This window comes from Caretta caretta, chromosome 3 (genome assembly GCF_965140235.1).
Source record: "Caretta caretta isolate rCarCar2 chromosome 3, rCarCar1.hap1, whole genome shotgun sequence".
Lineage (NCBI taxonomy): Eukaryota > Metazoa > Chordata > Testudines > Cheloniidae > Caretta > Caretta caretta.
In genome coordinates, this window is record NC_134208.1 from 187,169,972 (window position 1) to 187,196,137 (window position 26,166).

The following is a 26,166-nucleotide window of genomic DNA, read 5'->3' on the forward strand; positions in this document are numbered from 1 at the left end:
TGTTCCTATTGTCAGTATTAGTAAGATCAACCCTCGGAAACCAGTCTTCCAGATTCTGCTGGATTTCTTACAAGGCGGCCTTGACTTTGACATAAGACCTCACACACTATAGCAATTCACATCTCAGTTCTAAGAACAATCTCAAATGCAGGCTCATTCAAGTCTCTGGTAGATCATTCAATGATGTCAGGGTTCCAGTACATCTGTCTAAACCAAGTCATCATCATCATTTGTATAACAATAGTTCCTAGAGGCCCTGCAGAGATCGAGGATCCATTGTGCTAGGTACTGTACAAACAGTTGAGCCTCCAAATGACTTAAAATCTAACTATACAAGACAGACAACATACAAACAAATCTTGGAAAGTATACAACTTGTTTGTTTTGTTTACTATTTTCCCCAAACTATTTCCCAACTCCTGCCCCATACAGGTGCCCCAACCATTCTGTTTCCCATTGGTGACCCACAGTGTTCTACTCTCCAGATGCACACCCCACAAAAAGTCCCTTTCCCTAGTTAAAATGAGCAAGAACATGCTGCCATCACAATGAATTTTCCACCTCCCCAACCTGGAACCTGCTCGCTGTGCTTGGACATTCCATCCATTCAGACTTATGGCATCTAATTTCCTTTATTGCCTCTTCATAAAGATGTGCTTTCTGTTCACAGTCACATTGGTGACTAAAGTTACAAATCCTCTGTTGTTAGAAGACACATATCATACTGCGTGTTTCATAAAGGTGTATTCTTTGTACTCCAGAGTAATTTGTTACAAAATAATCTCTCTCTTTCCTATATCACAGGAGAGCATTCTTCCTAGAGTCCAAAAGAAAAAGCGTGACACATGCTAGATGTGAAAAGAGCAGTTTAGATTTACTTCAGTGCAACTGATCATTTCAAGAAATCATCCATATTTGTTTTTGAAACCTAAATGTGTGGCGTAAAAGCATCTAAATCCTTCATATTCTGGTGGATTAAGTGCTACGTCATAAACCAATATGCAGCTGCAGATAAACTGGACCCAGGAGGAATATGAATCCACTCAATACATTCCTTTGCTGCTGCCTGGACAGAAAGGACAACAGCTATGTCTGAGTAAATCTGAAATTGGACACCTGGTTGTCCATCAATATCTTTATAAAACATTACAGGATTGGCCTTCCATTCCTAGTAGCAGTAGCATTTGTCAGGAAAGTGTTCCACCCAGTGGTCCCAAAAGATTGAAACAGCTAATTTTAGGAAAGGAAGAATCTTTCTCTTCATTCCAACTCTCTTTCCTTATAGCTAGCTACATACCAGATATCTGAGACTGGGGTTGAGGTCAGGATCCAGAATGGAAAATTTGTTACCTGAAGATTTTTCTTTTTGAGCTCCATTTCTACCATCCGATGAAGTGAGCTGTAGCTCACGAAAGCTTATGCTCAAATAAATTTATTAGTCTCTAAGGTGCCACAAGTACTCCTTTTCTTTTTGCAAATACAGACTAACACGGCTGCTACTCTGAAACATTTCTACCTCAGTCTGCCCCACTTGAGATATGTTCTTCAGGTATCTGTACAGCAGTCTCTTTCCAGCTCCATATATATACAGTATGATTTCAGTTATTTGAACCTACCTTTTTTCAAAAATCTAGTTACAGAAGCCCATGTAGCTTTATGTTTGTCACCTGCCAGTCACTTTCAATTAGCTAATCAACAACTTTGTATTTTTATTGTGGTTCTGAATGATTACTTGCAGTTACTGTGACCTAATCCTATTTCAGCAGCAGCAGCTTGGCAGGACAATTTTGAAAAGAAAAAGTGCTCAAAATAGCTTTTCTATTTAACTGAACACTGGTTACCCGAAAGTTTCGGATACCCACTAGGCCATTGGGATAAATGGGATAGTACTGTATATAGTTTCATAGTTGAAGAAAGCATTTCTGTTTAGAGTTATCTACTAAAAAAAATGTAGTGTTTGTGTACAGCTTTTCTGGCATGACGGTGGTACAGATGGGGTAAGTCTTGCCATTCTGTGGACAAATCTGAACTGTCTCTAGCAGATGTGATGTGTAGGGGGGACATGTGAGGTGAAATGTGTCCCAAGATTGGCCTGCCGGGGGAGGGGTGGAGGGAGAGGGGCCCTGTCCTTCTCCTTCTGTGCCTGCCTCGTCCGTGTACCTGGCACCTGGACTCGGGCAGGGAGCAGAGGGGGTTGGACCAGCTGCTTCTCATGTCAGCCACTGTGGGTTGCTGCTCTGTGCAGCGCAGCTGCTGCCTGAGAAAGAGTGGCAGTGGTAGGCCATGTGCCCCGCCTTCCGCCCACACCCCCAGGCCTGGCTGCTGGGGACAGGGGCTGAGCGAGCCGGAGTCCCCTCTTCTCCCCAGCGTGTTTCCGGTTCACTTGGCCCATCTCCAGCATCTGGCCCAGGTTGTAGAGTGGCCTGCTGCCACCGCAAGGCTCTTTTTCAGGCAGCTGCTGTGCTGCACAGATCAGTGACATGGAGCAGTTACCTTAAGCCATGTGAGAAGCCGCTCCCTCCTGCTCCCTGCCCAGGCCCAGCTGCCAGGGACAGCAGTTGAATGAGCTGGGGAGGGGGGTGGTGCAGCAGGAGAAGGACAGAACTTCCCTCCCCACGCAGATAACTGGTGGGGAAGAGAGTGAGTGGTGGCCCTAGCCTGGGTGCAGGGCAGGGGAGGGGTCGCTGGGCACAGGAGACATCGGTTGGTCACATGCCCCTTTAGATTGTGCCCCCCAGGATGGAGAATTTGCAACGAGGGAGAGCTGAGAGGCAAGCCCAAATGTCTCAGAATGGAGGAGACATTATTCCCAAAAAGGAGATCATTGGGTAACAGATTTTCCATTCCATTAACTAAAATTCTGCTATTGAGGTATCTTTTCTACAGATTCACACACATGCCCCTATCTCCTGATTCAGGTTCATATTTCTCTGATATACTGACGGTAGAACAGCAGAAATCTGCCCACATAGTCACACATGAAGTATGGCATCAAATCTCTTTTTTATGGCGTGGAGGCAAACACCAACCTACCTGAAATTCTAAATTTCAGTGGTTCTGGATTAGGAGGCACGTCTTGAACTAAATTCAAGTCTTAATTTATGGCGGTGAGTCAGTAGGAGACTTCCTGTTAGTAGTGAGTAAAGCGTTTTCTCTTTTTTACCTCCATAGTACAGCAGATGGGCGTGGCAGCATTAATAACTCATCAAAAAGTTAATAACCATCTCTGACAATCCAACAATTCATATTTTATTCTGGTTTGATATTTGTAATTCCTAAGGTACATTATTAGAAAATGTAACAAACTCTTTTTTTTAATTCTAAGACACATGATAAATTGAAGTCATCAGATGTTACATACAGCTGTCCCGGATATTCAAGAGAAGCAAAAGTTAAGGAATCCACTGAAGATATTGAGAGAGTTGATGATTTTGAAGAAATTGCAAAATTATCATTAGGTAATGTTACTTGAAAGTATTGTATGTATTGCATTATAATTGGCCTGCTCATCTCTACTCATTATAGAGAAATAGGAGTCTTAATTTTTCTGCAAATAAGTTTGCCTTTCACATACCTGGAAAAAAAAGAAATAAAATGAAAAAGAGAGGTTATAAAACACATTTATAATTTTTTATAATTAATATAATAATTTAATTAACCAGTTACCTCTGTTAGGTTTCTTACTGTTCTTTGGATCTGTACTCCTTGGCTAATGAACAGACTAAAGAATTATTATAATTTTATGAGTTGTCTTAGCCAAAATAGCTTTTAAAGTAAATAAGAAATTGCAGAAAGCAAAAGATGATTAGATGTTCACAATGTCAAAAATTGACCGCAACACGGAATGTTACAATTTTGAAGAAATAATAAATCAGTTGAGTTAATTCAAAGTCATATCACAATCTTGTTACAAAGGGAAACTTTTAACCTAGTTCTGTGCTAGTCTTGGTGGGTGACTTTGCTATCAACATGGAACTATGGATCCTTAAACATAGATTCTTATTTTCAGTCGAGTTTATGTGCCAATGGAATTATGGAACTGCTCATGTCTGTTCATCCAAACAATTGTGCAGTAGAATTTAGAAATTTAGATAAGTTACATAATTGTCAAAGAATGTTAATTCACTTCAAAATTACCTTGCCCAGGTAATAGTCATACCCGAGCTTTGCCACTTACACCGCACAAAACTATCACATTAAATCCAAAACATAATATGCAGATTCTAATTTCACTGGAATTTTACCAGTGATGGTGGGCTCTTATACCACTTTAACCAAAGGTTCAAATAGTGGTAAAATCTCTAGTTTACAAGCCAATTCAAAGCTGCTGCTGCTTTTTGTCTAAGAAGTTGTCAGTTGTCTTGACCACATCTGTGTGACTTCTAGGCTGAACACTAGGGGTTTCTCACAGTAACTTTTGCTATAGGGAAGCAAAGTTACCTATTACAAATAGCAGTATGCTTAGTTGGGCAAGAACCCCTACAACATGTTGAGTTACCATCCAATATCCTTGCTGTCAGTGTGTTTCAAGGGGTTTGAGCATTTGATCCTCCAACGAATCACTCCAGATTTGGACGATGTCTTGCAAATTGTGCAAGCAGGGGTTAGAAAAGGTCGCAACACCCGTGATCAAATCCACCACCACCTTTATCGAAAATGGTTGTCAACAAAATCTAAAGACGGAAGCAGTCTTCTTGGATTTGACTGCCGCTTATGATACAATTTGGTACAGAGGCCATTTGTTTAAACTCTCTCAAGTTGCCCCACATTGGGTGGTTGAAGTAGTAGAGCTCTTTCTCCAAACAGGCAGTTTAGAGTACACATGGGCAACTGCTGTAGCTTCTGGAAGTGTCAGATCAGCAGCCTTCCTTCAGGCTTAGTTCTTTCACTCATACTGTTCAATGTGTACTTCAACAACCTGCCAGCTACACTCTCATGCAAGTTTATCCAAATCCATTTCACCTCGGTGTGACATTAGATAGGTCATTAACACACTGCAACCACTTGAGGAAGACAGCAGCAAAAGTCAGCAGTCGGAACAACCTGCTCAGAAAATTGGCCAGTTCAACCTAGAGTGCGAGTGCCCAGACGCTTAGATCATCAGCCCTTGCCCTGTGCTATTCAACAGCAGAGTATTGAACTCCTGTCTGGTGTTGCTCTTCTCACATGAGGCTGGTTGATGTAGAGCTTAACAAAGCTATTCATATTGTTACTGGGACTTTATGGGCAACTTCCTTGCCATGGCTACTGATACTTAGCAACATAGCACTGCCCCATATTCACCATGAAAATGCCTCTGTCATGTTGCTGGCTAAGATCTGTGAGAATAGCAACATGCCATTGTACATAGACCTCTTCGATCACCCACCAGCTCACCTGTCTTTTAGATGTCCTTTATGGTCATTTATGCCACCAAAGGACATGATGGTGGAATCTGTTTGTCACAACGAGTGGTCAATGATGACAGTCATTAATCACTCTCTCATCACTGACCCAACCAGCTGTCCACCAGGTTTTGATCTGCCAAGGTACCTGTGGTCATCTCTGAACTGGTTTCGAACAGGACAGGGCAACTGTGTGGTCAGTCTCTTTAAATGGGGTTTTTCTAATGCCCTGCAATGCAGCTGTGGTCAACTTCAGACTGTCACATATCATTGTTGAGTGCCCGGTATTTATTTCAGTGGTGGGCTGCTGGCTCTTCACTTGTGTGATGATGACACCATTAAATGGCTAGGCACATTGCACATACATCAATGATGAGTAGGCTTAGTTAGTGTAATTAGTTTCTCCCACCTCAGTGTTCTTAATTACTTATTGATTTAGCATCCCTTCTAGATAACTAAGACTAAACTTGTTAGTGAAACACAAATATGCATCATACATTTTAGTCATTCAGAGGATTTTAACTTAGGTTTGTTCTTTCTGAGAAGCATTTAGCTAAATATAACCAAGTCACCACTTGGGAAAACAATACATGTATAAAAGTTATTTTTCTACTTATCAATTGGTCTGGCATGAAGGTGGGTTCTCCAGCTCAGCATCACAGTTGCAGTGACTGGTTTCTCAAGATAGATGGAGTGCATTCAGGTGATTCACTCAAGTTATGTCAACAGTATTCTTATTCTCTTTCCAGACTTCTCAGCCGTCTTCTTAGACAGGACTCTCAAAGACAGAATTAATAGGGTGCTTGTTAGTGAAAGACTTTAGTTGTTACCATGGTGGGGGTGCTTTTGCTCATCAGTCCAGCTCCGTGTCTTTCATCCAAGTGTTTCTGCTTCCTGAAGCAATGTGTTGAACAACTCAGGACATTTTATACATTTTTCTGCTGGATGGCATGACCTTGTTCCTCTTCTTGAAGTAGCTGATGTGAGCCAACGAGAAAGTGATCCAAGCTTCTGGTGAAGATTTGAAATGTCCAACCAGGATACAAGTTCTGTCTCTAACCATCGTCCATTGCGAAAACAAGGCATCTCCTTTATGACTGCTTGCAATTTTATCTGGGAAATTCCAGTATCTTTATACAAAACATCTTCTGCTCTACCAATTTGTGAGATACACATCGGACCATATGTTGAACATCTGCTCTCTTAGCATCAGTCATCGATCTACTTCCACAGGTTACTTTTCTTGGCCCTTTGTGGTGGTGTCCTTTGGCCAACTTTGCACAACTCCATGCTCTTTCATCAGCATTTTTAGCTGTCTGCAGAAATGTCCATTTTGACCTGAGAACAGAGGCTTTATGTAAAGTCTCTTCACACTGTTCGATGTTTCTGTCTTGTTTAGTAGTTAATCATGCAGCAGTGTAAAGTTATTTGACTCAGTCAGTCACCAATTAGAGACAACATTTAATGAAATAGTACAAACCAACTGTACACACCTCTGTTCCAGTACTTGATTATCCCCTACACTTCAGTTATGAGGTTAATATGATTGCTTCATGTACAAAACTCTCTTCATGAAACTGCCAAACATACATTTGACCATACCTCATAATCGTATGCACTTCGGTTGATTCACGATAAAGATTTATACTTCATATTGGCTTTTCAAGATGTCATTTAAATGTATCAGCTTTTTAAATTCAAAACAAACACCTGGCAATTATACCTTGTTAAAGATTAGTTATATTATTGCTCACATATCTATTTAAAATAGGCAGCATGGTCTGAACTATTTTTCAGTATTTTCTGGTCAAGTTTCCTAGGCATTGAAAATTCCTTCAAATGAAAGGTTCTGTTATAGAATGCCTTTAGAGCTCTTAAACTATCAGTGTAGTTTCTTAAATCTTAATTAACACCTTTTCAGATTTATTTTATCTAATAATAAAATTTTACCTTGTGATACAATATCAGATAGTATAGCTTGATATACTAGATTTCTATAATGTATAGGGATAAAGCATGTAAAATGGAAGAAAAAAATTACTTTATAATTGAGCAAAAGTTTTTAGTTACTTAACCTACAGCTCCTATAAGTGAAACACAAAACAGCAGCTTCTATTTAACATGTTTTAAAGGCTTAAGCCTAAATTATGCCAAGATTCTGGCCTCTGTGTGTGTATTTATATAACATGATTGTTATTAATAAGCTCCATATTTTCTGTATTGTCACTACAGAATCAGTTTTTATAAAACTGCATTGATTCTGTCTCCCTGGTGTGTGTCTGCATTGCACCTTTCATTGCTAATTATACAGCATTTCTATATAGTAGGAAAATATCCCTTTTAAAGAACCAAGCATAAATGTTGATGACTTGTTCAGAGTACACTCAGGCATAGCTGTGTTTTCATGGAATTGCCATGCACCCTGGATGCCTTTGAGGCCACGAGAGACCTCATTGCTATGACAGTGCCGAGGATGCCCATCGTTCCACCAAGCCTCTGGTACTGCATCGTGTGGCACCGTCTCAAGGCAAACCGGTGATGCTCCGTCCCTTGGCACTGCTGATGGAATCACGGCGCCACTCACAGACCCGGCGCCGGTCGTACTCGTGGTGCCAGTCAGATTCACAGCATCTCTCCAGGTCACAGTGATACTCTCGCTTGCGACACTGATCCTTGCGTCGATCCTGGTTGCGTAGCAGGTCCCGCTCCCGACACCAGTCCAGGCACCGATCAACTACCGCCCGCAGCTCCAGATGCGGCACCACTCTCCAGCCTTGCGGCATTGCGACTCCGTTCTCCAGTGCAGTGCAGTTCACTGGACCAGCTCCATCATGGTCCCAGTCCCCGTCTTCGAGATGGGGTCTAGATACTTGGAGTGGGGCCAGCACCGGTCGGGTCGTGGAAGGCCTGAGATGCGGGCAGGGCCATGGCCTGTGCAGTGACAGGGACTAGCGCAGTGGCCATTTGGGACTCCATGGGTGTACCACCAGGCACAGGGTATCCAATCTGAAGGATCCTGGTCTGCCACCTTTGAACCATGGGTGCCGGAGACTTCCACCAGTTGCCCCACCCCCTCGGGGTGCTGAGGAGGTACCGTTTCCTTGCCCCCCCTGGAACCAACCCCAGTTCCCAATCCAGGTTTGCCTGGCCCTGTCAGCAAGAGGGAGGAGGACCCCGTTCCTCCATTAGCCTTCTCGTCCTGGTCTGTGGACCACCCCCCGTAGACAGCCATGCCCACCAGGACCTCCTTTTCAGGGTGGCCCAAAACATGGGTTTGCAGGCCAAGGAGGTGGTGGAATCAGAGGACCTGATGGTCAACATCCTGGCCCCGTAAAGTCCATCTAGGATGGCTTTGCCCCTCATCAAGACCATACAGGCCAATGCTAAGACCATTTGACAGACCCTGGCCTCCATCCCTCCCACCGCGAAGGGCATGGAGAGGAAGTACTTTGTCCCATCTAAGGGGTACGAATACCTCTTAGAATCATAGAATATCAGGGTTGGAAGGGACCCCAGAAGGTCATCTAGTCCAACCCCCTGCTCGAAGCAGGACCAATTCCCAGTTAAATCATCCCAGCCAGGGCTTTGTCAAGCCTGACCTTAAAAACCTCTAAGGAAGGAGATTCTACCACCTCCCTAGGTAATGCATTCCAGTGTTTCACCACCCTCTTAGTGAAAAAGTTTTTCCTAATATCCAATCTAAACCTCCCCCACTGCAACTTGAGACCATTACTCCTCGTTCTGTCATCTGCTACCATTGAGAACAGTCTAGAGCCATCCTCTTTGGAACCCCCTTTCAGGTAGTTGAAAGCAGCTATCAAATCCCCCCTCATTCTTCTCTTCTGCAGGCTAAACAATCCCAGCTCCCTCAGCCTCTCCTCATAAGTCATGTGTTCCAGACCCCTAATCATTTTTGTTGCCCTTCGCTGGACTCTCTCCAATTTATCCACATCCTTCTTGAAGTGTGGGGCCCAAAACTGGACACAGTACTCCAGATGAGGCCTCACCAATGTCGAATAGAGGGGAACGATCACGTCCCTCGATCTGCTCGCTATGCCCCTACTTATACATCCCAAAATGCAACAAGGGCACACTGCTGACTCATATCCAGCTTCTCATCCACTGTCACCCCTAGGTCCTTTTCCGCAGAACTGCTGCCTAGCCATTCGGTCCCTAGTCTGTAGCTGTGCATTGGGTTCTTCCGTCCTAAGTGCAGGACCCTGCACTTATCCTTATTGAACCTCATCAGATTTCTTTTGGCCCAATCCTCCAATTTGTCTAGGTCCTTCTGTATCCTATCCCTCCCCTCCAGCGTATCTACCACTCCTCCCAGTTTAGTATCATCTGCAAATTTGCTGAGAGTGCAATCCACACCATCCTCCAGATCATTTATGAAGATATTGAACAAAACCGGCCCCAGGACCGACCCTTGGGGCACTCCACTTGATACCGGCTGCCAACTGGACATGGAGCCATTGACCACTACCCGTTGAGCCCGACAATCTAGCCAGCTTTCTACCCACCTTATAGTGCATTCATCCAGCCCATACTTCCTTAACTTGCTGACAAGAATACTGTGGGAGACCGTGTCAAAAGCTTTGCTAAAGTCAAGAAACAATACATCCACTGCTTTCCCTTCATCCACAGAACCAGTAATCTCATCATAGAAGGCGATTAGATTAGTCAGGCATGACCTTCCCTTGGTGAATCCATGCTGGCTGTTCCTGATCACTTTCCTCTCATGCAAGTGCTTCAAGATTGATTCTTTGAGCACCTGCTCCATGATTTTTCCAGGGACTGAGGTGAGGCTGACTGGCCTGTAGTTCCCAGGATCCTCCTTCTTCCCTTTTTTAAAGATTGGCACTACATTAGCCTTTTTCCAGTCATCCGGGACTTCCCCCGTTCGCCACGAGTTTTCAAAGATAATGGCCAATGGCTCTGCAATCACAGCCGCCAATTCCTTCAGCACTCTCGGATGCAACTCGTCCGGCCCCATGGACTTGTGCACGTCCAGCTTTTCTAAATAGTCCCTAACCACCTCTATCTCCACAAAGGTCTGGCCATCTCTTCCCCATTTTGCGATGCCCAGCGCAGCAGTCTGGGAGCTGACCTTGTTAGTGAAAACAGAGGCAAAAAAAGCATTGAGTACATTAGCTTTTTCCACATCCTCTGTCACTAGGTTGCCTCCCTCATTCATTAAGGGGCCCACACTTTCCTTGGCTTTCTTCTTGTTGCCAACATACCTGAAGAAACCCTTCTTGTTACTCTTGACATCTCTGGCTAGCTGCAGCTCCAGGTGCGATTTGGCCCTCCTGATATCATTCCTACATGCCCGAGCAATATTTTTATACTCTTCCCTGGTTATATGTCCAACCTTCCACTTCTTGTAAGCTTCTTTTTTATGTTTAAGATCCGCTAGGATTTCACCATTAAGCCAAGCTGGTCGCCTGCCATATTTACTATTCTTTCGACTCATCGGGATGGTTTGTCCCTGTAACCTCAACAGGGATTCCTTGAAATACAGCCAGCTCTCCTGGACTCCTTTCCCCTTCAAGTTAGTCCCCCAGGGGATCCTGGCCATCCGTTCCCTGAGGGAGTCGAAGTCTGCTTTCCTGAAGTCCAGGGTCCGTATCCTGCTGCTTACCTTTCTTCCCTGCGTCAGGATCCTGAACTCAACCAACTCATGGTCACTGCCTCCCAGATTCCCATCCACTTTTGCTTCCCCCACTAATTCTACCCGGTTTGTGAGCAGCAGGTCAAGAAAAGCGCCCCCCCTAGTTGGCTCCTCTAGCACTTGCGCCAGGAAATTGTCCCCTACACTTTCCAAAAACTTCCTGGATTGTCTATGCACCGCTGTATTGCTCTCCCAGCAGATATCAGGATGATTAAAGTCACCCATGAGAATCAGGGCATGCGATCTAGTAGCTTCCGTGAGCTGCCGGAAGAAAGCCTCATCTACCTCATCCCCCTGGTCCGGTGGTCTATAGCAGACTCCCACCACTACATCACTCTTGTTGCACACACTTCTAAACTTAATCCAGAGACACTCAGGTTTTTCTACAGTTTCGTACCGGAGCTCTGAGCAGTCGTACTGCTCCCTTACATACAGTGCTACTCCCCCACCTTTTCTGCCCTGCCTGTCCTTCCTGAACAGTTTATAACCATCCATGACAGTACTCCAGTCATGTGAGTTATCCCACCAAGTCTCTGTTATTCCGATCACGTCATAGTTCCTTGACATCACCAGGACCTCCAGTTCTCCCTGCTTGTTTCCAAGGCTTTGTGCATTTGTATATAAGCACTTGAGATAACCTGTTGATCACCCCTCATTCCCAGTATGAGGCAGGAGCCCTCCCCTCACAGACATTCCTGCCTGTGCTTCCTCCCGGTATCCCGCTTTCCCACTTACCTCAGGGCTTTGGTCTCCTTCCCCCGGTGAACCTAGTTTAAAGCCCTCCTCACTAGGTTAGCCAGCCTGCTGGCAAAGATGCTCTTCCCTCTCTTCGTAAGATGGAGCCCGTCTCTGCCCAGCACTCCTCCTTCATGGAACACCATCCCATGGTCAAAGAATCCAAAGCCTTCTCTCCGACACCACCTGCGTAGCCATTCGTTGACTTCCACGATTTGACGGTCCCTACCTAGGCCTTTTCCTTCCACGGGGAGGATGGACGAGAACACCACTTGCGCCTCCAACTCCTTTATCCTTCTTCCTAGAGCCACATAGTCCGCAGTGATCCGCTCAAGGTCATTCTTGGCAGTATCATTGGTGCCCACGTGGAGAAGCAGGAAGGGGTAGCGATCCGAGGGCTTGATGAGTCTCGGCAGTCTCTCCGTCACATCGCGAATCTTAGCCCCTGGCAAGCAGCAGACTTCTCGGTTTTCCCGGTCAGGGCGGCAGATAGATGACTCAGTCCCCCGGAGGAGAGAGTCCCCGACCACCACCACCCGCCTTCTCCTCTTGGGAGTGGTGGTCGTGGAACTCCCAACCTCAGGACATAGCATCTCATGCCTTCCAACCAGCGGAGTCTCCTTCTGCTTTCTTGCCCCAGACATATCATCTGGTCCACTCTCTGCAACGATACCTGTGGAGAGAACATGAAAGCGGTTAGTTACCTGTGTCTGTGTTACTGGAACCCGGACATTCCGCTTACCTCTTCTGGAGGTCACATGTTGCCAAGCTTCTTCACTGGCCTCTTGGCTCCTCTGTGCAACCTGCTCTATATCTGTAGAGCTTTGTGCCCCTAGAAGCCTATCCTGAGTTTTGTCCAGAAAATCCTCAGTTTCTCGTATGCAACGCAGGGTTGTTATCTGTTGCTCCAGACTTTCAATCTTCTCTTCCAATATGGAGACCAGCTTGCACTTTGTACAGACAAAGTCGCTTCTGTCCTGTGGAAGAAAGACAAACATGGCACATCCAGTGCAGGTCACAGCAGCTGAACCCCCCCCTTCCATATCACCTTCCTACTATGAGCTTCCTCAGAGCAGTTTGCAAGACGTAAGCCTCACTGGGCTCACTCCAGGCGAACTCCCAGGCAAACTCCTGCTGTGAGCTGCTCTGCTGTCCCCCGCTGCTCAGCTGGTTCGCGAAGCTCTGGCTATTTTTAAACAGCCAGGCTTCCCTGACGCAAACAAACAGACACCCTACTGCCCGCCCCCTGCAGGCTAGCAGCCAATCAGACACTCAGGCTCTCACACTGCCCCCCCAGCAAACACACGCTCGGATACTTCCTCAGCAAGCAAACAAACACACGCTCGGATACTTCCTCAGCAAGCAAACAAACACACACTCGGATACTTACCAGTCCCAGGCAAACTCCTGCTGTGAGCTGCTCTGCTGTCCCCCGCTGCTCAGCTGGTTCGCGAAGCTCTGGCTATTTTTAAACAGCCAGGCTTCCCTGATGCAAACAAACAGACACCCTACTGCCCACCCCGTGCAGGCTAGCAGCCAATCAGACACTCACTCAGGCTCTCACACTGCCCCCCCAGCAAACACACGCTCGGATACTTCCTCAGCAAGCAAACAAACACACGCTCGGATACTTCCTCAGCAAGCAAACAAACACACACTCGGATACTTACCAGTCCCAGGCAAACTCCTGCTGTGAGCTGCTCTGCTGTCCCCCGCTGCTCAGCTGGTTCGCCGCCGCTCAGCTGGTTCGCGAAGCTCTGGCTATTTTTAAACAGCCAGGCTTCCCTGACGCAAACAAACAGACACCCTACTGCCTTGCTCGTTGGTGATGGCTGCGGTGAACGAGAAGGAAAGGCAGGGGTAACAAGCCCCAGTGCCTAAGTCCAAGGACGCCAAGCACCTGGACTTATTTGGGTGCAAAGTGTACTCTACGGGGGGGGGGGGGGGGGGGGTTTTGCAACTCAGGATTGCCAATCAGCAGGCAATTCTGAGTAGGTACAGCTTCAACTCTTGGAACTCGATGCTCAGGTTTAAGGAGCTGGTGCCAGCTGAGTCCAAGGAGGAGTTTGGAGCTATAGTGGAGGAAGGCAAGACGGTGGCACGGACCTCTTTACAGGCCTCACTGGATGCTGCGGACTCGGTGACGCACACCTTGTCCTCCGGTATTGCCATGGGGCATAGCTAATGCCTGCAGGCCTCAGAACTTCCACCCAAGGTTCAGCAGACCATGCAGGACCTGCCTGTGACGTTATTGACATGAACTGTGACCGTAGAGATCATTGTTGCAACCAGGGTCCTATGGTTGCACAAGTTCTTGTACAGAGGAAGTCAAGTGGGGTGTCTATGGAAAGGTTGTAGTTTGTTGGTTATGATTATGCTGTCTGTAAATGTGTATCATTTTTGTATTTGAAATTATGAATATTAGCTATGTACTTGTATTGCAATGTGTTTGATTCTAAGTAGTGAAGCATTTGATCAGCTTCCTGAGAAAGGGCTATTCTCAGTAAGTGCCCAATCAAAAAACATTTAGCTGACAATGGACTTTGGGAGACGCCAATCCACATCTGAGCTTTCCTGGGAACTTTCAAACTTACATGTAAACAATGGCCTTGGCCTCCAAAAGCTAAATCATTCATGGACATGTGACTTGCCCAGGTGGCTACAAACTCCATCTTGTTGCTGTGACTTTGCACAGAAGAACAAAGGAGTTTCCACCCACAAGAGAGAGAATATAAAAGGCCCTGCAGCCTCTCCATTTTGTCTTCAGCTGGCTCAAGAGATGGCCTCTCCACCCCAAAGAGATGCCTGAAAGAAACTGGAACAAAGGACAGTAACTACAGGGGTGTGGGTGATTTCTGGACCCAGACTAGAAAGGAGTCCAGTCTGTGAAAGAAGCTAATTGGAACATCTCTGGGGGTGAGATTTCATCTGTAATCAGTTTCTTAATGTATTAGGCTTAGACTTGCATGTTTTATTTTGCTTGGTAACTTACTTTGTTCTGTTTGTTATTAGTTGGAACCACTTAAATCCTACTTTTTGTACTTAATAAAATCACTTTTTGCTTATTAATTAACCCAGAGTAAGTAATTGATACCTGGGGGAGCAAACAGCTCTGCATCTCTCTCTATCAGCGTTATAGAGGGTGAACAATTTATGAGTTTACCCTGTATAAGCCTTATACAGAGTAAAAAGGATTTATTTGGGGTTTGGATCCCATTGGGAGCTGAGTGTCTGGGTGCTAGAGACAGGAACACTTGCTAAGCCGTTTTCAGTTAAGTCTGCAGCTTTGGGGTGGTTCAGACCCCGGGTCTGTGTTGCAGCAGATTAGTGTATCTGGCTCAACAAGACAGGGTTCTGAAGTCCCAAGCTGGCAGGGAAAACAGGCTCAGAGGTAGTCTCGGCACATCAGGTGACAGTCCCAAGGCGGTCTCTGTGACCGAATCCGTCACACTGCCTTTTGATGGGGCGGGTCTGTTCGTGGAGCAGACTGACTCTAGGCTGTATCGCCTAAAAGACTCAAGGGCTACTATGAAATCCTTGGGTATGCACACTCCGGCAACCCAACGGAAACATTTCAAGCCTCAGCAGCAGCTCCTATCCAGGAGGTGCAGGCGCTCCTTGCCATGGAAGCGGTGGAGGAGGTTCCTCAGGACTTAAGGGGCAAGGGATTCTACTCCCGATACTTTCTAGTCCCCAAGGCAAACGGGGTCCTCAGACCCATTCTAGATCTGTGCAGACTCAACAAATTCATAGTAAAGTTGAAGTTCCGCATGGTCTCCGTGGGCACCATTATTCCCTCCGTGGATCCGGGAGACTGGTACGCTGCCCTCGACATGAAAGACGCATACTTCCATATAGTGATTCGACCCACACACCGGCACTTCCTATGCTTCATGGTCAACCACAAGCATTATTAATTCACGTTCCTACCGTTTGGCCTCTCAACAGCCCCCCCGAGTGTTCACCAAGTGCATGTCGGTCATGGCTGCTTTCTTCCATCGGCGGCAGGTGCAAGTCTACTCCTACCTCAACAACTGGCTGCGCAGGAGCTGCACCAGGGGGCAGGTGGGGTCTGAAATCTGATTAGTCAGATCTACATTCGAGTGACTGGGTCTCCTCCTCAACTTGGGGAAGTCCACCGTGGAACTGACCCAAAGATTAGAATTAATTAGGCTGGTGGTAGACTCGGTTCAGGCATGAGCACTTCTGCCAGAGGCCTGATTCTAAGCCATCATAGACATCATTCAAGGCTTCCGGCAATTCCCAACCACTACAGAAAGGGGGTGCCTGATTCTCCTTGGCCACATGGCTGCCTGCACTTATGTGACCCGGCACACCAGACTGAGGCTCAGGCCTCTACAGACATGGCTCGCTTTGGCCTACTGCCTGGGACACAATAGCTTGAATTCAGTGGTCACGGTGCCAAGGCAGGTCCTGGAGTCCCTTCAGTGGTGGCTCAACTCTCAAACAGTATGTGAAGGAGTCCCCTTCAACAGCTCTCAGCCTTCCTTGTCCCTGGTAACGGACGCGTTGGCTTTGGGATGGGATATGCATTTGGGAGACCTCCAAACACAGGGCCTTTGGGCGCAGGACGAGCTCTCCATCCATATCAACATCAAGGAGCTGAGGGCAGTGCGACTAGCATGTGAGGCCTGTTCTAACAGACAACATTACTGCCATGTTTTACATCAACAAGCAGAGTGTACCCCATTCCTCTCCCCTATGTCAGTAAGTCCTCCGGCTGTGGGAGTTCTGCATAGCCTGCTCCATTCATCTGGAAGCATCCTTTCTACCAGGCATTCAGAACACACTGGCGGATCACCTCAGCAGGGCCTTCCACATGCACGAGTGGTCCATCCGGGTGTCATACACCTCATTTTCCGAAAGTGGAGATTTCTCCAGGTCGACCTGTTTGCCACCCACTGCAACAGGAAGTGCCCAGTGTTCTGCTCCTACCAGGGACACAGCCCAGGCTCATTCACGAACGCATTCCTGCTACCCTGGGGAGCTCGCTTGCTCTACGCTTTTCCCCCATTCCCTCTTGTGCACAGGGTTGTTCTCAAGGTCCGCAGGGATAGGGCAGTGATAATTCTGGTGGCTCCAGCAGACAACATTGGTACACCACTCTCTTGGAACTGTTGGTGATGCCCCGATCACGTTGCCTCTCCTCCCCGACTTAATCACTCAGGACCACAGTCACCTTCATCACCCCAACCTGCGGTCCCTCCACCTCATGGCTTGGAAGCTTCATGGCTGAACCCCATGGAACTTCTGTGCTCAGAACAAGTAAGGAGGCAGGAAGCCCTCCACTAGAGCCACATATCTGGAGAAGTGGAAGAGATTTTCTTGTTGGTTTGAATGTCGTACCCCCCCTCTCCAAGTACCTATACCTCTGATATTGAAGTACCTCCTGCACCTGAAACAGGAAGGCCTGGCAGCATCCTCCATAAGGGTACACCTCGCTGCTATCTCGGCCTTCTACCTGGGAGCATCTGGTCAATCTGTCTTCACCAACCCTATGTTTGGTCTTTTCCTCAATGGTCTGGACTGCCTACATCCCCAGATCAGGCAGCCTGTCCCCATGTGGGATTTTACACTGGAGAGGACCAGGTTAATTGGGCCCCCATTTGAACTGCTGGCGACTTGTTCCCTTCTATATCTGTCAAGTAAGGTAGCCTTTCTGATCGCCATTACATCTGCAAGGAGGGTGTCCGAGCTAAAGGCCCTTACCTCAGACCCGCCTTACATGATTTTCCACAGGGATAAGGTGCAACTCAGGCCTCATCCAGCCTTTCTTCCCAAGGTGGTGTCACACTTCCACACCAGTCAGGACATTTTCCTGCCAGTCTTTTACCCTAAGCCTCATGACAGTAGCCCGGAGCAGAGGCTGCACTCCCTCGATGTTTGGCGAGCACGAGCTTTCCACATTGAGCGCACTAAGCCATTCTAGAAGTAGAACCAGCTGTTCATATCGGTGGCAGACTGGATAAAAGGACTCCCGGTCTCATCTCGAAGAATATCCTCCTGGATCACGTCATGCATCCGCATGTGCTATGAGCTGGCCAAAATATCAGCACCAGCTCTTACAGCGCACTCCATGAGGGTCCAGGCCTCATCAGCAGCGTTCCTGGCCCGGGTCCCGATACAAGAAATCTGCAGGCAGCAACTCAGTCCTCGGTACATACGTTCACTTCTCACTATGCCATCATAGAATCATAGAATATCAGGGTTGGAAGGGACCTCAGGAGGTCATCTAGTCCAACCCCCTGCTCAAAGCAGGACCACCATGCCAGAGATAATGCAGCTTTCGGCAGAGTGGTGCTCCAATCAGCGTTTCCATAACTCCGACCCCGCCGCCTAGGTAAGGCTTGGAAGTCACCTAATTGGAATTGATATGAGCAATCACTCGAAGAAGAAAAAACAGTTACTCATCTTCTCGTAACTGTTGTTCTTTGAGATGTGTTGCTCATATCCATTCCAAACCCTCCCGCCTTCCACTCTGTCAGAGTAACGGCAAGAAGGAACTGAGGAGGTGCAGGGTCATATATTGAGTGCCATGAATGCACCACTCCAGGGGGCTCCACAGCCAACCCGACATGTGCTGCTAGGAGAAAAACTTTCTGACAACTGTGCATGCGGCGCGTGCACACCTAATTGGAATGGACATGAGCAACACATCTTGAAGAACAACAGTTACGAGAAGGTGAGTAAACGTTTTTTCACCATTTTATTACATTTATTCAAATTCTTAGTTATTATAATTAAGATCTAAAAGTGCTTAAATAAATGTGTTTACATATAGTTTAAGAACATAAGAACTGCCATACTGGGTCAGACAAAATGTCCATCTAGCCTAGTATCCTATCTTCTGACAGTAGCCATTGCTAGGTGCTTCAGAGGAACAGAACAGGTAATCATCAAGTGTCGCCCATTCCCAGATTCTGACAGAGGCTAGGGACACCGACCCTGCCCATCCTGGCGAATAGCCATTGATGGACCTATCCTCCATTAATTTATCTAGGTCTTTTTTGAACCCTGTTATAGTCTTGGCCTTCACAACATCCTCTGGCAAAGAGTTTCACAGGTTGACTGTACACTGTATAAAGAAATAATTCCTTTTATTTGTTTTAAACCTGCTGACTGTTAATTTCATTTGGTGATCCCTAGTTCTTGTGTTATCAGAAGGAGTAAATACCACTTCCTTGTTTACTTTCTCCACACTAGTCATGATGTTATAAAGCTCTATCATATTCCCCATTAGTTGTCTCTCTTTTCCAAGCTGAAAAGTCCCAGTCTTATTAATCTCTCCTTATATGGAAGCTGTTCCATACCCCTGATCCTTTTTGTTAGCCTTTTCTGTACCTTTTCAAATTCCAATATATATTTTTTTGAGATCGGGTGACCATATCTGCATGCATTATTCAAGGTGTGGGCGTACCATGGATTTATATAGAGGCAATATGATATTTTCTCTTTCCTAATGATTCCCAACATTCTGTTAGCTTTTTTAACTGCTGCTGCACATCGAGTGGATGTTTTCGGAGAACTATCCACAATGACTCAAAGATCTCTTTCTTGAGTGGTAACAGCTAATTTAGACCTCATCATTTTATATGTATAGTTGGGATTATGCTTTCCAATGTGCATTACTTTGCATTTATCAACATTAAATTTCATCTGCCATTTTGTTGCCCAGTCACGCAGTTTTGAGAGATTCTTTTGTAGCTCGTCACAATCTGTCTGGGATTTAACTATTTTAAGTAGTTTTGTATCATCCACAGATTTTGCCACCTCACTGTTTACCCCCTTTTCCAGATCATTTAGGAATATGTTGAATAGGACTGGTCCCAGAACAGACCCTGGGTGACACTACTATTTACCTCTCTCCATTCTGAAAACTGATCATTTATTCCTAACCTTAGTTTCCTATCTTTTAACCAGTTACCGATCCATAAGTGGACCTTCTCTTTTATCCCATGACAGATTGCTTTGCTTCAGAGCCTTCGGTGAGGGACCGTGTCAAAGGCTTTCTGAAAATCTCTGTACAATAGATCCACTGGATCCCCCTTGTCCACATGCTTGTTGACCCCCCTCAAAGAATTCTAGTAGATTGGTGAGGCATGATTTCCCTTTACAAAAACCATGTTGACTCTTCCCCAACAAATCATGTTCATCTATGAGTTTGAAAATTCTGTTCTTTACTACAGTTGCAACCCGTTTGCCTGGTACTGAAGTTACTGGCCTGTAATTGCTGGGATCGCCTCTGGGGTCTTTTTAAAAAATTGGCATCACATTAGCCATCCTCCAGTCATCTGGTACAGAAACTGATTTAAATGATAGATTACATACCACAGTTAGTAGTTATGCAATTTCACATTTGAGTTCCTTCAGAACTCTTGGGTGAATACCATGTGGTCCTGGTGATTTATTACTGGTTTATCAGTTTGTTCCAAAAACCTCCTCTAATGACACCTCAATCTGGGACAGTTCCTCAGATTTGTCATCTAAAAAGAATGGCTCAGGTTTGGGAATCTCCGTCACATCCTCAGCCATGAAGACAGATGCAAAGAATTAATGTAGTTTCTCTGAAGTGGCCTTGTCTTCCTTGAGTGTTCCTTTAGCATCTCAATTGTCCAGTGATCCCACTGGTTGTATAGCAGGCTTCCTGCTTCGGATGTACTTAAACATTTTTTTGCTATTACTTTTTGAGTCTTTGGCTAGCTGTTCTTCAAATTCTTTTTTGGCCTCCTAATTGTATTTTTACACTTCACTTGCCAGAGTTTATGCTCCTTTCTATTTTCCTCACTAGGATTTAACTTCCACTTTTTAAAGGATGCCTTTTTGCTTGTCACTGCTTCTTTTACTTTGTAGGTTAGTCATGGTGGCACTTTTTTGGTCTTCTTACTATGTTTTTTAGTTTAGGGTATAAATTTAAGCTGAGCCTCAATTATGGTGTCTTTAAAGTTTTCATACAGCTTGCAGGGATTTCACTTTTGGCACTGTACCTTTTAATTTCTGTTTAACTAACTTCCTCATTTTTGTATAGTTCCCCTTTCAGAAATTAAATGCTACTGTAGTGGTGTTCCCCCACCCCACCCCAGGGATATTAAATTTAATTTTATTATGATCACTATTACCAAGCGGTTCAGCTATATTCACCTCTTGGACCAGATCTTGTGCTCCACTTAGGACTAAATCAGGAATTGCCTCTCCTCTTGTGGGTTCCAGGACTAGCTGCTGCAAAAAGCAGTCATTTAAGGTTAAAAAACTTTATCTCTGTATCCCGTCTTGAGGTGGTATGTACCCAGTCAATATGAGGATAGTTGAAATCCCGTGTTATTATTGATTTTTTTTATCTTTATAGCCTAGCATTTCACAGTCACTTTTACCATCTTGGTCAGCAGTATATTCCTACTGCTATATTGTTATTATTCAAGCATGGAATTACTATCCATACAAATTGTATGGTACAGTTTGGTTCATTTAAGATTTTTACTTCATTTGACTCTACGCTTTCTTTCACAGATGGTGCCATCCCCCCCGCCCCGCCACATGACCTGTTCTGTCCTTCCGATACGTTTTGTACTCTTGTATTATTGTGTCCCATTCATTATCCTCATTCCACCAAGTTTCTGTGACGCCTATTATATGAATATCCTCATTTAATATGAGGCACTCAAGTTCACCCATCTTATTATTTAGATTTCTAGCATTTGTATATAAGCAGTTAAAAAAATTGTCACTTTTTAGCTGTCTGCCATTATGTGATATAAATGAATGGGAATCTTTTTCATTTGACTGTTTCAAATCAGATCCTACTCGTATTTTATCATCTTCCATCCTCTCCTCCTTACTAGGACTTTGCAGGCCGCTCCCCCTTTACTTTTTTAGATATCTATACTATAGAAGCAGCACAGCAACTTCAAAAAGTGTTCTAAATGATTTAACTGTTGATACAACTGATTGGTGTCTGGTCTGAATTAGATTGGTGCCACATATTACTATGGACCGATGGGTTCCAGGATGAGCACCTGAAGGCACTCCTGCCATAATCCTTGTAAATCTATCCTGAAATCAACATAGCATAAAGGCTACAAAAGGCAAAAACCTTAAACAAGCAAGAGGCTGGCATTACAGCTGAGGGTTGTGATTATGTTGGCACTAGTTGTCTCAACATAGATCTTATGTGGTTAGTGTAGAAACTGTGACTGAACACCTTGAAACTTCAGTTACATTTGATGCTCTCATGTTGACAGACTGCTTCAAAACATCAGTTTCTTTGTGGCCTCAGTACACCACCCTATTCATGTTTGACACCAGCTCAGGAGACAGGGACTCATCTCTCCCTAAACACAGGTTTACCTCATGAGGAGCGTATTTAACTCTGAAGGCATTCCACTCTGTTCTCAGAAGCTGGAAAACCTATGGAGACTCCAGTCACAGTAGCATTCATACTGCCTCAGTCACCTTGAGTCCTCTAGAAGATAGAGTATACTCTATAGATTCTTATTTTCTTTCCACCACGTTATGTTGGCTTATCAGATACATGCACCTAGTATCAAACTAGCTGAAGTTCAGTTGATGCCAGACTTTGTAGGAGCTCTTGGCATTATGAGTGTACAAAGTGTATTGGAATTGAGAGTTGTGACTTGATCAATCCATGACACACTTGGCTCTGGTGCCTACACAGACATATGCCACCAGTGCAACTGGAATCAATTCCTGCTCCAGTGGCACTATTCTCTTTTCAGCATGGGCAGCTGTACAACATTCTGCATCTCCTGTCCAAGAAGAAAGAAACAGGTGAACATGCAAGACTGTTATCTTGACAGATACCAAATATCTATCAGTTGGCGAAAGGAGGAAAAAAAACAAATTTTCAGCTTTTTCAGCATATGAAGAATTTTTTTGCCAAACTTTTCATTGCCTTTCCTAAAAAACCCAGAGTCTCAAAATTAGTGCACAAGTGTAATGTAGTAGAAGAAATATTTGGACTTAGTAAAGCATTTGACACTGTTTTACATATGTCACTTGAAAATTACACAGGCTTTGTGTGGAACACTGTCTTGTGTAATGAAAACAAGCTGAAGGCCCATAAACAAAGGCTAATGATAACAGTGTATCAAGTAGCGAAAAGTGAGGTAAGATGGTACACTACTAGGATGAATGAGATGAAATTGAAAAGGAGAAGAATGAGGCTGAATATCAGAAAAATCTAAATGACAACAAAATAGCCCTGAAATGGTAGAAACTCTCTCACTTGGAATATTTAGAACTATAGAAAATACTAGAAAATATTCTGTAAAAGAGCATCCTGCATTTGTGAAGAGATGGACTGTATGATCTAGTAAGTCTTTAATCAGTTCCTACTACGATTGTATGAAAATGGCTAGGATTATTCCACTTTCTTTGGCAACTGTCCATGACGCTGGCATATCTAAAGTAAGTGGACACTGTTCTTCCTCTAGAAAGGTTAACAGTGCCTGTTTTGATGGATCCTTATCAAGTAGGTGAGAGGGACATCTGGCAATATGAAAATACCATCCAAGCAATCTGCAAAAGGGCAGAAGTAATTGGAGCACAGGGACACTGATGACCTTCTGCCACACTCACCATGAAAACCTGGTAGCAGCTACAGTGGCCAGAGAAGAGTGATAGGACACGTGTTTTGGCACCCCTTCTCTTTGATTGTAACATTAAAATGACTGTTTACCAGTCTTCAAAGCTTACACTGTGCATTGGGGACTACTAATCATTATTACCAAGTATTAGTTGATACACAAAACGATTTGTGAGGTGGAAGAAGGCTCCCTTCCAAAAAATATATATATATATTTTTTAAATCAGTCCATCAGTGAGCTAGTTAGTATGGTCTTTAATGTCCATGTTGCAACAATCAGAGCAACAGTCACTGGGATAGAAGTCTGCTGCCAATATAGTTCAATGGGAACTATAACAGAAACACAAGGGCCTGCTGCATGATGGCAAAGTTAAGAAAACTAAAGCCACTCTTTTTCCCTAGCATGTGTCATGGGAGGAGGTCCAGTGAGGAAAAATAGCGGTCTAGATTAAGATTGGGTGAGCAACCTTAATTCTGGCATTTCCAAACATTTGAGTGCTTGACTTTGCACTTTTACCATGTAACTATTGTAATTTGTGTGTGTAATGTTTTACTTAGGTGGTGATAAAGGAAATGGAGAAACAAATACCGGAAGAAAATTATGCTCTTACATGGGAAATACCACTATTAATTCAAAATGCTTCCTTTTTGGGCCAGTGTAGGCTTAGTGTGTATCTACAAAATTCTTGATGGTTGTAGTAGCTGTTTATATATGATGGGATTGCATGTTTTCCCTCCGATGGAGGATTAGCTGATCATGGACATAATTTTAGAAGGGATTCAGTGGAGACACAAGTGGAACCTTGAGGTTCTGAAGTCAACAGAATTCATGAGAAAAACTACCTGGAGTCCCATGTTGTTCCTTATTACAATTGGAGTTTGTAATAGTCTCTTCTAGACACAGCTCATTTTAAAGTCTTCGTGTCCCAGACCAAGGTCCGGAACACTGGATGTATCAGAGAGAATTTGTCAGGTGGCTACTGTCAACAAGTTGAGAACACTGAGCCTCATGTCTTTAGCTGTGTTCATTACTCATGGCACACCTTTTTATGATGCCCAATGGATGCCCAAAAATCTCAACTGATATGATTTAAAGACAATGGTGATGCTATGGCTTTAGTAGCTGTGTATTCCAAAATGGACTAAACAAGTAATTATGGAAATCACTGCAAGTGCCCCTGCTGACTTATCCAGAGTTCTGGAGCATTCCTTCCTGCTATGTAGGAGGATCTATGGGGTTTAACAGGGGAGACTTTGTGAGGAGGATTGTAAATGTGACTCAGTTCACAATTTAGAATATTTTGGCTCTTTCCTTAGGTTCTACTGTGGAAGGTTGGCTGTTTAGAAAAAAAAAAAAAACAGACAGGTCTGGTCAGGACCATAAGACCTTTTGGCTGCAGTATACCTATCTGCCTCCATCTGTCCAATACTGAAGTAATTATTGGGACTTAGGGGTGGACAAGTCCTGTGAGGCAGGCTGGGTCTCCAATGGTTTTCTTCTGGTCTGAAGCTTCCTCTGAATCCTCCTTGAAAGCCCACCTCTATAAAATAAATAAAAAAAAGGAGGCAAAAGACAGTGAAGACTGCAGCCATAACATTTCTATGTGTTTTGTTCAGTATGGCCACTAATTGAGGATTGAAGGAGCTGATCAGTAGACTGGGGGGAATCAGAAAGCTGACAATCTTATCTTGTTTGAAATATGCTACCCACACTTCCCATATCACTCATCAAGCCCACTCTGTGACTGGGAGGTTTGGGTGCTACCTAAGTCAGAAGTCTGGCAGACCTGCTTTCTGTTCTAATGCATGGGCAAGATTAGACCTGAAGAGCCCTCTTTGGTCAGATTTTTCACAATGAGTGATCAAACTCCACACTGAACAAGTTGATCTCCCAGTGTTTAGGGTCAGCCTGTGCATATGAAACATTTTTTCTCCTTTCAAGAACCTTTTTCTCTCCTATCAAAACACTGATTTAAAAAGAGCATACTGTTGTTGCCAGGCTCTTTGAAGCAGGGAGAAACTGAACAGTACAAGTGCATTTGGAGCTGGCCAGAAAGTGCCCTATCTCTTAGCAGTGATTGGATCTACTGACTGTAATGCTAATAACTGAAAGGAGAGCCCAGATGTCATGAACTGGTCTTTTGGAAGTGAAGAATTTGAAATTTGAATTTGAAATACAGTAATCGTTAGTCATTTATAGAATAGCATACAAGCCAATGATGTTGCTCCCCATCCTTGTTTCCTGTTCTTGTGTGTAACAGAAATATAGTGTTTAGCTGATGTTAGTGTGAAAAGAATGTTTCATCAAAATACATTTTTGAAGGAAGCTGTTTCTTAATTAAGCCGTAAAGAGGAAATCTAATTTCAAAAAAGTTGTTTTAACTTACAATGTTTTTATGCATTGGTGCAGTATGGTTTTTTTTATCTTACATTTCTGTTAGTTTGTATATATAATGTTTCTAATTTGTTTCTGTGCAAAATTGTTGTCTAGAAGAAACAAACAAATCTACTAAGGAAGATTTAAGGCCCGTGCATCCTCTACTAAGAGTGATAGAATCTCCTCTACAGCCTTCTGAACCTACCAAGGTGAAAGAAAAAATTAAGAAAAAGGCAACTGGAAATTGTTCAGAGAATGCAACAAGAGAAGCTGGGCTTGAGGGATTTGTAAGTAACAGCTTTATTCCACTTTATTTGAATAAGATATCATACAGCTAAGATATTTGAATATTATGCAACCAATACATATTTTCATG

The 26,166-nt window shown here is 44.5% G+C and overlaps 1 protein-coding gene across 1 annotated transcript in view; it reads left to right on the top strand.

Annotated features, from left to right (window-relative positions):
- CFAP36 (cilia and flagella associated protein 36) overlaps positions 1 to 26,166 on the top strand; it is a 99,173-nt gene that overhangs the window by 67,197 nt on the left and 5,810 nt on the right. The window contains 2 exon segments of the mRNA XM_048842840.2: positions 3,326 to 3,458; positions 25,905 to 26,077. Coding sequence (XP_048698797.1) covers positions 3,326 to 3,458; positions 25,905 to 26,077 — 306 coding nt within the window.